At 38.4% G+C, this 13082-nt stretch overlaps 1 protein-coding gene across 1 annotated transcript in view; it reads left to right on the top strand.

Annotated features, from left to right (window-relative positions):
* Positions 1-13082, top strand: part of FMNL2 (formin like 2) — a 421529-nt gene that overhangs the window by 388127 nt on the left and 20320 nt on the right. Inside the window, exons 16-21 of the mRNA XM_044669873.1 lie at positions 4686-4810; positions 5576-5778; positions 6711-6945; positions 9286-9354; positions 9500-9580; positions 10575-10704. Coding sequence (XP_044525808.1) covers positions 4686-4810; positions 5576-5778; positions 6711-6945; positions 9286-9354; positions 9500-9580; positions 10575-10704 — 843 coding nt within the window. The remainder of the gene's footprint in view (positions 1-4685; positions 4811-5575; positions 5779-6710; positions 6946-9285; positions 9355-9499; positions 9581-10574; positions 10705-13082) is intronic.

Here is a 13082-nt window from a genome sequence, read left to right as displayed (position 1 = left end):
AAGATCCTTTATGGAGCTTGTGTGGTTTCAAAATTTCCTGCCCAAAGACCACAAAGCAACCTTCTTCCAGATAAGCCATGCATATAACATTGCATTTCAATCTCCTAAACCCTTGAAAAGTGCTTCGCCATGCCTGCTTAGCCTATACCTTTTGGTAACACTGATTTGCTGCTACCAAACTCTGGCAGCATCAGACCAAGACCATTTGGTTTTACTCTTCTTTTTATGAAGCCTTTCTGAAAGAGTCAGGTGGAGGACCTTTCCCAAAATGTTCAGAAGAAATGCATAACTTATTTCTTCTCTTTCTGTTGTTCCAATCTGCCTCTTTCTCCTAGATTTTTATTTCTTCTGAAATAGAAAAGGATGGAGAAGCTGATTCATCTTGGAAGTGTTGACTAATGGGATAATTTTTAAGAATGACAACCCAATGGGGCAGCTAGGTGGCTAAGTGGATTGAGAACCAGGTCTAGAAATCTTAGGTTCATAACAGACACTAGCTGTGTGACCCTGGGCATGTCACTTAATCCCCATTGCCTAGCCCTTACCACTCTTCTGCCTTAGAACCAATACTTAGTATTGATTCCAAGATGGAAGATATAGGTATTTTAAAACATGACTACCCCAAAACACCCACCAAAACCAACCCTCTGGAATCCATTCAACTGACAGGTCTGTCTTAGTGATCATATGTGAAATATTAGAACCCCTCATGCATACCTGAGCTCCCTAATTAGACCCAGTTCCATTACAGCTTTGTAAAAAGAGCACCCAAGTTGTGAGATGCATCTGGTATTGAATTGCTGATTTGGCTCTGCTTCTCTTCTGGCTGATACAGTGTGATGTGGTACCATATGTGCTGACAATCACCTCTTTCTCCTCCTGAGTTTGTCCTAACATTATCACTCAGTCCTGCAGTGACAGAACAAATGAGCTTGGTGGCTGGGAGGATCAGATGTAAGATCCCCTTCTAGTTAGCCATTGGCTCAGCAAATAGCTTAATAAATTCTCAGGTCTTCCCTTGATTTAAAAAAAAATTCAACCCAGTCTTGGTTTGCTTGATGGTACCATGGAGCACAAATGCTTCTATGAGTTCAATTCTCGTTCAGCTCTTTTCTTATATGGGCATAGCTATTTTCAAAGCTGCTACAATTAATCTTGTTTCCTCCCTGCCAGTTGTCATTTAGAGTGATATGCAACGGGCAGCAGAACCTCCAAATTATGGGTCACTAGCTTGTGGAACTGGGAGATTGCTTTAAGAACTTAACTCCTGAGTGCCCATACCCAGCACCCTGGTGGGTAATGGTATCTGTTAACACTGGTGACATATTATCCGATTTGCAGTATATGTGGCTGGAATTTTTATTAACCATTCTTCTCCGTATGTCATGGAGGACTATCAGAATAAGAATTTCTTAATCATGAGAGGCAGTGAGGTTGGACAGTTTGGCATGGACCTGTCCCTACCTGAGTTTAATGGCAGTTCAGAATTCATTAAGCCTTTGATAGTCTGGGCAACAGCAGGCTATGTAGACATATGTAGCAGCAATAGAGTGTTTTCCTTTTATATAAAAGGGGCGTTAGGTTGAAGAAGAATTCTATTAAAATTCCATACATGGAGTATTTCTTTGTATTTACAGAAACAGAACTACTACTACTACTTATGCCTAAGCAGAAAACTTATTCCACAAATCTGGAAATCTTTGAGGGAACAAGGAACTTCCTTTGGCTTTTGGGCATCACATACCAAACATTTCTGGCTTTTTCTTACAAGTTGAGGCATATATATTGAAGCTACATTAATGCTCTGGCCTAGATAAGCCATGAAGTTTGGTACTTTCCAGTTGCTTATAGAGCTAAACATCTCTGTTCATGTATACATGGATGTGTACTACATGGTTCTTGTGTGAAATGTGAGCTTGGGTTCATTTGAATTCTTTGTTTGAAAAAAAAAAGGACTATTTATATCCTATAGGATTGGATAGCAATCCTTCTCCCTCACCCAACTGCAGATTTTGTAGTTCGATAGCTGTTGGGGTCCTTGCTATGAAATACAATTAAGTGTTTGATCAGTTTGTTTTCTAATAAGAGTCAAATAAAGAAAAGATAAAAATAGCTTTGATACCGGATTACATAGATTTTGGCTCAGTCAGCAATCAATTATGAACTGCTGTGTCAGGATAAACATGGTGTACAATACTAAGAGTACAATGCTAAGAATGCATGAACTGATAAACTGGATGACTCTAACCATGTCTAATTTTTGTTTTATTTCCTTTGTCCTCTGCTTCCACAAAAGATGGGCCAATCAAGCTTTTCTGTAGGTTCCTTCTCACTGAGTGTTTTTAAGTATTTACCCACGTCTTCCTGTCAATTGCTCTGTGCCTTGACATCTTTCCACTCCATGTTATTTTAAAGACAGACTCATTACATTCTGACATTGTGTCTGAGGGGAGTCGTGATGTTGGTGTACTGTGTCACCACAGTTTTGCCCCAGATTTCTTTAGCTGAATTGGTTGATAAGATTTTTCTTTTCTTTTCTTTTCCTTTGTTTTAGAGCTGTTTGTCTTTTTTTTTTTTTTTTTTGGGGGGCAGGCTCTCTTCCTCATGAGAAAAGGAAATGTTTGTAGTTTCATGTAACTATCTTGAATCCCTGAACTTCCAGGCCTCTGATTTCTGGGAGAGTCATACACCTAGCACAGGAGAAGACTTGCTAGCAATGGCAAGAGAGGCTGACACACCAAAGTATACACTTATTGCCACCCTTCTGTCCCTTTGTGGCTCCATCGATTGTTAAACCAGCAGAGCTTCTCACTCTGGCTGGGGCAGGGGCACACTTTTATGGGCAGTGATAGTCTCTATTTCCAAGTGTCTAAGCCCTTCCCCCAACCTTATGTCAGTTCTATCAAGTCACATTTGTCATAACAAAAGTGTGGTTTTTTTGAGTTCTTTAAAGATATACTCATGGAGAGGACCACCATGAGGAATAAGAGACTTAAGGCCAATACTGATTTTCCTTCACTGGTCATATAAGGAAGTAAGTAAGGTAAAAATAGTTGTTGTTCAACAACAAAAAGGCCTGAATGGAGGGAGCCAATATTTCTTAGGTTGCTAAAATTTCAAATGCCAGAGAAGAGACAAAGGAGAACTTGAATGGAATTGCCATCTCTGCTCCTTTCCCAACCCCCAGCCCCCCTACACTGCCCTCATTCAGGGCCTGAATTCTCCTGGCCCTGAAGTAAGGAGACTGAAGTTCACAGGATTTAGAACTAGTGGAAAATAGTGATAGATTTTGTGGTAGAAAGGCCTGATTTGGCAAAGGCCGTGTCTGTGTTCCTGCATGCTTTTGTATGGATATATACAATACATTCCTGCTGTTTATATGGCCTTTGTGACACTGGAGGAACGAGAGGCAATATTTTTTCACCCCCTTTCCCTGAGCTAACAGTCAGGAAAATGGCTAATAAGGAAAAAGAAACCCTTCAAATGTCTATATACTGCATTTTCTCCCCTGAAACATTCAAGTTTGTCATCCTTGCCTAATGAATAATAACAAATGGTAAAATGTACCTCAGATGACACACTTGAGAAGACAGTATATGAATGTCTTCATGTTTTTTCATTAACGAGTGGATTTTTGGTGGTCACCTAGTCTTTTCTTAGTTGAGAAAAACTAATTGGATTTCCTGTGAATCAACATCCTACCTTCTTATGAGAAGAAATCAAAACAATATTTTAATTAAAACTTTTTGTCACATGTGGAAAATAACTGACTTCCTTCTGAAGTAGATAAAGGGGGGAGGGAATATGGAATCCCTAAGAACCTAGCACATTTCTTGATTTCTGAGGATCACTGGATCTTAGAGAGTTAGAAAACACCTTGGCAGACATCTCATACAACTTTTCCCAACCCCTGTTTTACAAATGAAGAAAACCCAGGTCCAAAAAAGATATGATCACTTGGTTTTTTTTTAATCTACTTAAACGTTTTTTTTCAGTTCATCATAGGGCTTAGTCTGTTCGAGCTGACTAAGTTTGTCCTGAATTGAGTTCTCAGCAACAAGACTAATCTTTCCATCATTATAATCCAAATTATGCAAACCACACACAGGAATTTATGGCTTAGCCCAAAGGTTTGGCCTTCCTAAGTGTACATCCTTGGCATTTTGGACAGCTTTATCTGCAATATTTAATGAAAGCCTTTAAAGATTAGTCTGGAAACTTGAACCTTGGAAAGAAAGATTTAAGAAGTTAACATTACAAATCAGCTTACATTTGGCAAGGCATAGCTCAGGCACATAGAGGGCTCACTCACATTTTCTGCTGTCCATGAATTTTGGCAATAATTTTCAGACTCACAAAAAAATGTCCTTTGTTCTGTTTTTATTCTGAATATATTCACAATATAATGAAGTAATCCCATCGCCTGAATTGAAAGGAGAGAGGGAATCAATAACTCTTCAGTTTCTAGACAATTTTAAGAGTCCATCAGCCAACTGAAAACTAAAGACCTCTCTGGTTTTTGTCCACTGAGGCCACATACTATTTTCAGGATTTAAAGCTTTGGATGACTCTTGCCCATTTTCCTCCAGTGATGAAGTGTCATCTGCAAGGATTGTTGTTTGATTGTTCCAGATGGTCCCAATTTCTTTGCAGTATTTTAATTTTGTTCCTTCTAATGTCTTCAGCCGTGAAAATCAAGAAGCCTATCAAGACAAAGTTCCGTATGCCTGTTTTTAATTGGGTTGCTCTAAAACCAAATCAGATCAATGGAACAGTCTTCAATGAAATTGATGATGAAAGAATTCTGGAGGTAATGATGCCCATAGTGGGCAGAACTTTACTTTTTGATCTGTCCAGCAAAGGTAATTTAAATGACCAAGATAAATCTCACCTTGGGTATGATTAATGCTAATATTTCCAGTTAAACAGAGGGAAAATATATCTGTAGCTCCTGAGCTAGACAAGACCTCAGAAGCCATCTGGTTCAACCTCTTCATTTTACAGTTGCAGAAATTGAGATCCAATGAGATTAACCAATTTATCCAAGGACATCCAGGTGATAATTGTGCAAGGCAGGAATATAGCCCAATCCTTGACTGCAGAGCCAGTGTTCTTTCATGTGAGAGGCTGAATTATTCATTGAGCTCCTGAATTGTTCTGTGTCAGGCAAAAATATGACATAATCCTTGCTCTTCATATATTGTAGGATCACATGAAAAGCTTCTATTATCCATTCTGCAAATGCATAAGGATCCAAATATCACATGAACATGAACCAACTACTTTGGATAATCAAAATTCATAGCTATGACCATCTTAAGCCACTTTAATTAGCTTTTAAAAATAATCACTTGTTACCTGCAGATAGTCACTATTTTTAATGCACTTATGATTGAAGTCTCATTCCAATTAAACTAGGAAAAGATCCAAGGCCTTGGTCTGAGGCAAAATATTAAACAGAAACTCCCAGATCTCTGATAAGCATAGTGTTTAATACTTGAAAAACTCTCCAGGGGTTTTCTAAGTAAATTATAAACAGAGAACCAATTTTCCAATTTAACTTTTCTTCCTTTAGGATTTAAACGTGGATGAATTTGAGGAAATATTCAAGACAAAAGCCCAGGGTCCAGCTATTGATCTTACTTCAAGCAAACAGAAGATAACTCAGAAAGGATCAAACAAAGTAACATTACTAGAAGCAAATAGGGCCAAAAATCTTGCCATTACGTTGAGAAAAGCTGGAAAGACTGCAGATGAGATATGTAAAGCAATTCACATGTAAGTTAAAGGCTTATTTCTGCAAAAACTGAGTCGAGTAGGTATAGGGAAACAAACGATACATAAAGCAGTTAAGATTTGGCAGAAAACAGAACTGATTCTACAGGGATAAGAAGGTTCAACTATTCATGATATCTATAAGCAACAGATTTCCTTTAAACAGAAAAAGTTAGCTCTGAGTTGTAGTAATACTAATGCTAAACACAAAAATTATCTTAGAATTAGAAAGAGTATTTAATGTATCATATCTTATTTTATCTTTTAGTATATTGTGACTCTCTTATGTTGTCATGGTACAGTGGTTCTGCAAATACATCCAATATGAGATTTACATGTGCTAGGAAAAAGGCAAGATGGCCAGTTTTCTCCAGAGTATCTGAATTTAAGCCACATCTGTTGGACATAAGCTACATGGTGTCTTTGGAATGATCTAATTGAATGTTAGATGCAAATATGACGTGAGCATATGTGAAAATTCATAAGAGGAATGTGTTTTCTGATTTCCTTCAGCATATTTTAGACTGACCTTAAACTCAGCTCACTTTCAACCTTAGATTGCATTGACATTACTTTACGTTAATCATGTTGTAATCACAATTACAAATCATACTAATTTAATTGCTTATTAACAGCATCAAACCAATCATTTGAATCATGGTGACCTTAATATGGGAAAAGAACACTATTAGAAGTGTTTTATGTGCTTAAAATGTCCTCAGGACTTAGACTCTATGATGCCAAAATAATATCCTATTGGCATATTGCTATTTGTTATTATTTAGAGGTGCAGAAGTCTTAGACTTCTAGGAATACTTAAAGACTGATCCATTTAGGAGCCCTGGGGGATAGGTTAGCAGATGCCACTAAATAAGGAAAAAATTCCCCCCTCCCCCTTTTGCAGCACTACCCCTTTCATGTTGTCTTATCCTCAGATTTGACTTAAAGACCTTGCCGGTAGACTTTGTGGAGTGTTTGATGAGGTTCCTGCCAACTGAGAATGAGGTGAAAGTGTTGCGACTCTATGAGAGGGAAAGGAAACCTCTGGAGAACTTGTCGGATGAAGATCGGTTCATGATGCAGTTCAGCAAAATTGAAAGGCTCATGCAGAAGATGACCATCATGGCCTTCATTGGGAACTTCTCTGAAAGTATCCAGATGCTAACACCTGTAAGTGGGGGGCAGCAGGCTGAGTGCCAGCCCCAAACAGTAGATTTTCTCTGAAATGCACTTAATGTTTACTACGACTTTTCTTGAGTCTCTTGCCTCTTTGGTCAGTCAGATTTCAATTCAATCAGTTAATTCAATCTACAAACATTTATTAAGTGCCCACTGTGTGTCAGGTGCACTCTAGGTGCCAAAATAGAGATACAAAAGTGAAACAGCCCTTGCCCTCAACGAGCTTACATTTCACTGGCAGTGTACATGTTCACAGATCAATAGGTCCTGTATACAAAGCAGAACTTAATGTCCAAGAGGAAGAATGCCAGATGGAGGAACCAACACAGGAAGTAGCAGCTGAACTAAGCCTTACTGGAAGCTAATTCCAAGAGATGGAGGTGATGAGGGAAAGCATTCTGGCCCCTGAGAATGCTTGTGCAAAGGCATGAATGCAGTTGGGAGATGGAATGTTCCATGTGGGGAACTGCAAGTAGGACAATGTGGCTGAAGCATAGAGTTCTTGAAAAAGGAGTAATATGCTACTAGTCTGGGAAGATAGGCTGGAGCTAGGTTTTATAGGGCTTTACAGTGCCAGAAAAAGGTGTTTTTTGTTTTTGTTTTTTAATCCCAAAGACAATGGGGAGCCACTGAAGCTTCTCGAGTAAGGAGTGATACAGTCTAACATGCACTTTAGAAATATCAATTTGGAGGGGACAGCTGGGTGGCTCAGTGCATTGAGAGTCAGATCCAGAGACGAGAAGTCCTAGGTTCAAATCTGGCCTCAGACACCTCCTAGCTGTGTGACCCTGGGCAAGTCACTTAATCCCCATTGCCTAGCCCTTTCCACTCTTCTGACAGAAGGTCAGGGTTTTAAAAAAACAAAAGAAAGAAAGAAATATCAATTTGTCATCTGTATGGTGGTTGGATTGGAGGAGCAGGAGACTGGATTACAATTAGTTAGAATCCTCTCTAAAGACATTGCTCCAAATGCTTAAGTTGTGTATTGGTTATTTTAACCTCCATTTGAGCCTGGAAAGTTCATTTGGAATAGCTAGGATTCCATGGGTCATTGATGATAAAATAATGCCAGTTTTCTTGGGGGAAAGGGGTTCCTTTCACTGTGGTCACAAACATCCTTTAGGCGTAGCTCTAAAAATAGTAGGAAGGAGGATATAGAGATTCGACTCAATGATCATTATCAAACCTGGTCCTCACCAAAACAATCATGTCTTCTGCCCAGCCTGAGCACATGATGGGATTTTCGTTCAAAGTCCATGTTTCTTTTAGGAATAGACATTTTACTTGAAATTCCATAAAAAATTTACTCCTGTGAGAATTTGTCAAATTCTCTTTGTGGCTAGTTAAAACTAGCCATTAATCTCTTAGCCAAATCAGAAAGTCAAGCATAGAGTCATTTAACCCAGACAGGTCACTTGTAAACTATTAGTTATTTTCCAACACCATTTTCCAATTCAAAACCGAATGCTTCTTGTTTACCCAGGGGAACTTTTCTGTTGAAAAAGAATAAAAGTTGACAATTATGCAATGCTTTGAGATTTGCAAAGGGCTTGATGTAAATCATTTTCATCAACAACCCTGTCCTGTGATTACATTAAATGTTATTATCCCCATTTCACAGGTGAAGAAACTGAGGCCCAGAAAGAGTATGACTTTTCTATAATCAAACTAGTTGTATGACAGGATTTGAGCCTAGATCTTACCAATTCTCGGACCAAATCTCCATCTACTACATGACAACTTTTTTTTTTAAATCCTTACTTTCTGTCATAATAACAACTCTAAGGGCAAAGGATAGGTAGAGGGGTTAAGTGACTTGCCAAGAGTCACACAGCTAGAAAGTGTTTGAGGCTAAATCTGAACCCAGGTCTTCCCAGCTCCAGGCTAGTGCTCTATTCATTGAAAGTTGCTCCATTACTCTGCCTCTTAAGGATAATCATACCTATCTTATCTCCCTTCCCTTTTTTCCCCATCTTTCTTCCTTGTTGATTCAAGAGTAGAAAGATTATTACACAATGAATTGAGCTGGGAAGATAAGAGCTCCCTGAATGGCACTATTGGCTTTTCATTGTGGGGAATGTGTTGAGTACCTAGGTATATATTTTTAGAAAATTGAGTTAAAAAAATACTTAAAGTAGTATTTATATATAATGACATAGCAACTATAGACATATGTGTAGGTTGAAATCACTGTGTTCAGATACAGTGGCAGTTCAGGATTGAGATTCCAAGAGCTGGATATAAGTACAGTTTTTTGTTTCAAATGCTAGTGTCCAGTTTTGTAAATGTTAACATGTCTCTTTTTCTGCTCCTTTTTTGATGTTAATCTAGCAACTGCATGCAATAATAGCAGCGTCTGTCTCTATAAAGTCATCTCAAAAACTCAAGAAAATTCTGGAGGCAAGTGAAAGTTTTTTTTCCTCCCTCTTTTTTCTAACATGCATCTAAAAAGCTACCCATCAGTCATGTTCTTTCATGCGCTATATAGCAATGCCTGGGGCACCAAATCAACATGCTTCTCTTTTGTTTTTTATTCCCCCTTCAGATTATCTTGGCTCTTGGTAACTATATGAATAGCAGTAAACGGGGAGCAGTTTATGGGTTTAAGCTCCAGAGTTTGGATCTGGTAAGTGATATAGAGGAAAACAAATAATCTGAAAGGAAAAAACAGTTGACAGAGATTGATCTTGGAAAGGAGTTATCCTCCTTTGGGGACTGGAATGAGGAGAATCTAGAGAGAGCATATATGAGAGAAAGAGAGAAAAAAAGACAGAGAGAGGAGGGAGGGAGAGAAAGACAGAGTTCAGAGAGAGAGACAGAGAGAGAACAATAGAACGAACTTTGTTATTGAATGGGACAAAGAAAGGTTTCGTGTGATGTACTCTTCATTGGGATCATGAGATGAACTCCAGGCAAACAGAATCTAGCAGCAGGCTGAATTATCATCAAAAGCAACATTGAGTCTTTATATATATATATATATATATATATATATATCAGTTTGAAAGTGAGATGCTAGTACCCAAGAAGCTCTTCTTCCTGTTATTGCTCCAGCCTCACCTTGTCATGGGCCATTGAGTTTACCAGCCTTAACTGAAAGGAGGTCAGGGCTTGTTGGAAGGTCAGAACTGAGGGATGCTAAAGCACAGCTGGATGGGGGAAGCTTGCACAACAAATACCCTCTTCCTCCCTGATCTACTTGAAACAGGGTCATCTAGCTTTTGATGGGGGGGTGGGTAGGGTAAAAACTGACCTTAGGTCATTTCAATTTTTAACCTAGGTGAGTGGGAAGAAAAATCAGTATCATCAGAACAAAGCAGAAGGGTGTGAAATACAAGTAGGGGAGTTTAAAATTCATTGGCTGGGGAAGTCCCAAACACCAATGGATTCATTTACCAAAAAATGTTTGACTTCCATCTGGAGTCTTAACTATTGGCTCCTTACCAGATCTCATCTGGGAATTCCTGAGAAAGTGGCCATCCTGTGGTGTTGCTGCTTTCTTCTTTTTCTTCCCTTGTGTTTCTCCCAGTTCTAAAAGAACAACAGGTGCTGAATTATTCGGGTTTTGTGATCCATATTTTCTATACCTGAATCTAAGCTCCCTTCCCTTTGACTCACAGCTTCTAGACACCAAGTCGACGGACAGAAAGCAGACACTGTTGCACTATATATCCAATGTTGTACGAGAGAAATACCACCAAGTGTCCCTCTTTTATAATGAACTTCACTATGTGGAGAAAGCTGCTGCAGGTAAATGATATTGCTTTGTTGTGTCCTCTAAGATTATGATGTGGTGCTATCTGACTTCCTGAATTATCTGGGTATTGGTCGCTGCTCAGATAGCTAGCTAATCAAGGCTTAGTTAGCCAACGCCTTAAATAGCAGAATTTTCAGATATGTTCTTTTATTTGAGAGGGAAAATTCAGAAGAGGAAGAGAAGAGAACAAGCATTTGTTAAATGCCGACTATGTGCCAGCCACTATGCTTTACAGATAGTCCTTACCGGTATTTCATTTGATCCTTCTAACTACCCTGAGAGAGAGGTTTTTAAAATTTTTTTAATTTATTATTTTTTATTTTTAATTTACATTTTACAATTGAGAAAACTGAGGTGGAAGTTAAGTGACTTTCCCAGAGTCACATGGAGAAGGAACAAGCATTTTATTAAGCATCTACTATGGGTCAGGCACTATGGTGAGGATATTACAAATATCTTATTTGCTCTTCCTAACAATCTCAGGCAGTGTTTTAGTCTCCATTTTGCAGTTGAGGAAACTGAGGCAAAGATTGAACAATTTACCCAGGGTTATTCAGCTAATAAGTGTCTAAGGAGGATTTGAATTCAGATCTTCCTGACTCTAAGCTGAGCACCTGTATCATGCTACCTAGTTGCAGAATCAAAACAGGTATTATCCACTCTGAGGTAGCAGAATGTTTTTAGAACATTCTGATGAACATTCTAATGAAAATAGTACCTTTCTGAGGGCTTATCTATAAAGCTTATAGAATCTCGGGGTTAACAGGACATAACAGGACATATCTAATCCAACCAATCTGAGGCTTATGTCTCGTTTACTTTTCCATCCAATTAACAGGTTCCCATTTTGTTCTTTGCTGGCTTTTTAATTTTCTAGCAAGAAAAAGAACCTCTTAGTTATTTTTCTTGCATCTTAGGATCATAGATCTAGAACCTCCAGGAACTTTGAACGCCATCTAATCAAATTCTCCCATTTTATAAATATGAAAACTGAGTCCCAGGGAAGTAACACAGTGACTTGATCAGGGTCACATAGATTGTGAGCATTGGGGATGATATCTGAATTCATGTCCTCTTACTCAAAAATCATTTTTTGCTTCACTGGGTTGAGCCCTATTCTTTAGTATAGTAGCTCTAACCTAGGAGCCAGTGCTAGGAGTATGGGTTAAAAAAAAGATGATTGTTCAGTTCATGATTTCAGAACATAGAGAGGGATTATAACCCAGAAGTGTAACCAATCCTTGGAACTAGTTGGAGCAATCAGCATTTGTGTTCCTTCAGCAAATAAAAACAACACCGACTACCACCTAGTTAGCAAGAATAAGTAATCAAAATAAAAAGCTAGTGCAATATGACCTTCTTTCCCCTAGGAGCCACACTGCAAACAGTCTTCTCTGGGTAGTATCTTGGTGTCCCATGTATCCTCCATGCATGCGGCCTGTTCTCCCGAGTTCTCTTCACAAAGATTTTCAATTCAGCAAGCATATATAATTTGCTTTGTGCCAGGCTTTGGTGGTGCTGGAGATTGGGAGAGGATTTGTGGTTTTATTGATTTAGAGAACATCTCTATTAGGACACTCCTTGTACCAGTAATGGTTGGCCCCTCTCTGCTACTTATAGTCTTAGTTGCTTAGGGCATTTTGAGGTTAAAGAACTTGTCCAGCATCATACTGGATAGAGTCAGTATGCATTTGAGATAGGACTTGAACTCGGTTCTTCCTGTTTTTCAGGGTCAGACATCTAGGTGTCAGAGATATAAATAAAAAATGAAATAGTCTATATTTTTAGGGACCTCAGATTTTAGGTGGTCACTAGATAGGAAAAGAAGAGAAAGAAGAAATAAAATTCAAAATAAATATATATTCTTAGACCTAGACTTCCCTCCATGCTGAGTAACATAGGCTTGATCTAATCTTGTTTCCCCAAAAGGCTCTTTATGTCCCTTTTCATAGTTTGTCTTAGAAAAAAAATCACCAATACTGTTTATGTCTAGATTTCAAAAACTATGGGAACAACAGGATCCCTTGGGCCAGGTTTAAGCCTGTCTTAATTAGGGAAGAATAAAGTACCTGTCAACCAATTACAGATGATCTAGAAAGAAGTGCTGCCTAGAAAGCCAGTGAACTGGATTTTAGAGATGTTAACCTGGGGGGGGAGGAGTTGTAAAAGTTTTTAAAATGTATATTATTTTGATAACCATATTTTAGTATAATTTGTTTCTTCTGTAATAGTCTATGTATTTTATTTTATGCATTTAAAAACATGATTTTGAGAAGGAATACATAATCTTGTCATTGAGAACCTCTGAAGGAAGGATTTTTTTGCTGGTCTCAATTGATGATCTCTTTCAATTTTTTTGCCTTTGATTCAG

The sequence above is a fragment of the Gracilinanus agilis genome, chromosome 3, assembly GCF_016433145.1.
Source record: "Gracilinanus agilis isolate LMUSP501 chromosome 3, AgileGrace, whole genome shotgun sequence".
Taxonomy (NCBI): Eukaryota; Metazoa; Chordata; class Mammalia; order Didelphimorphia; family Didelphidae; genus Gracilinanus; species Gracilinanus agilis.
The sequence above is the reverse complement of the archived record's forward strand: the minus strand, read 5'-3'. Positions and strand labels throughout refer to the sequence as shown.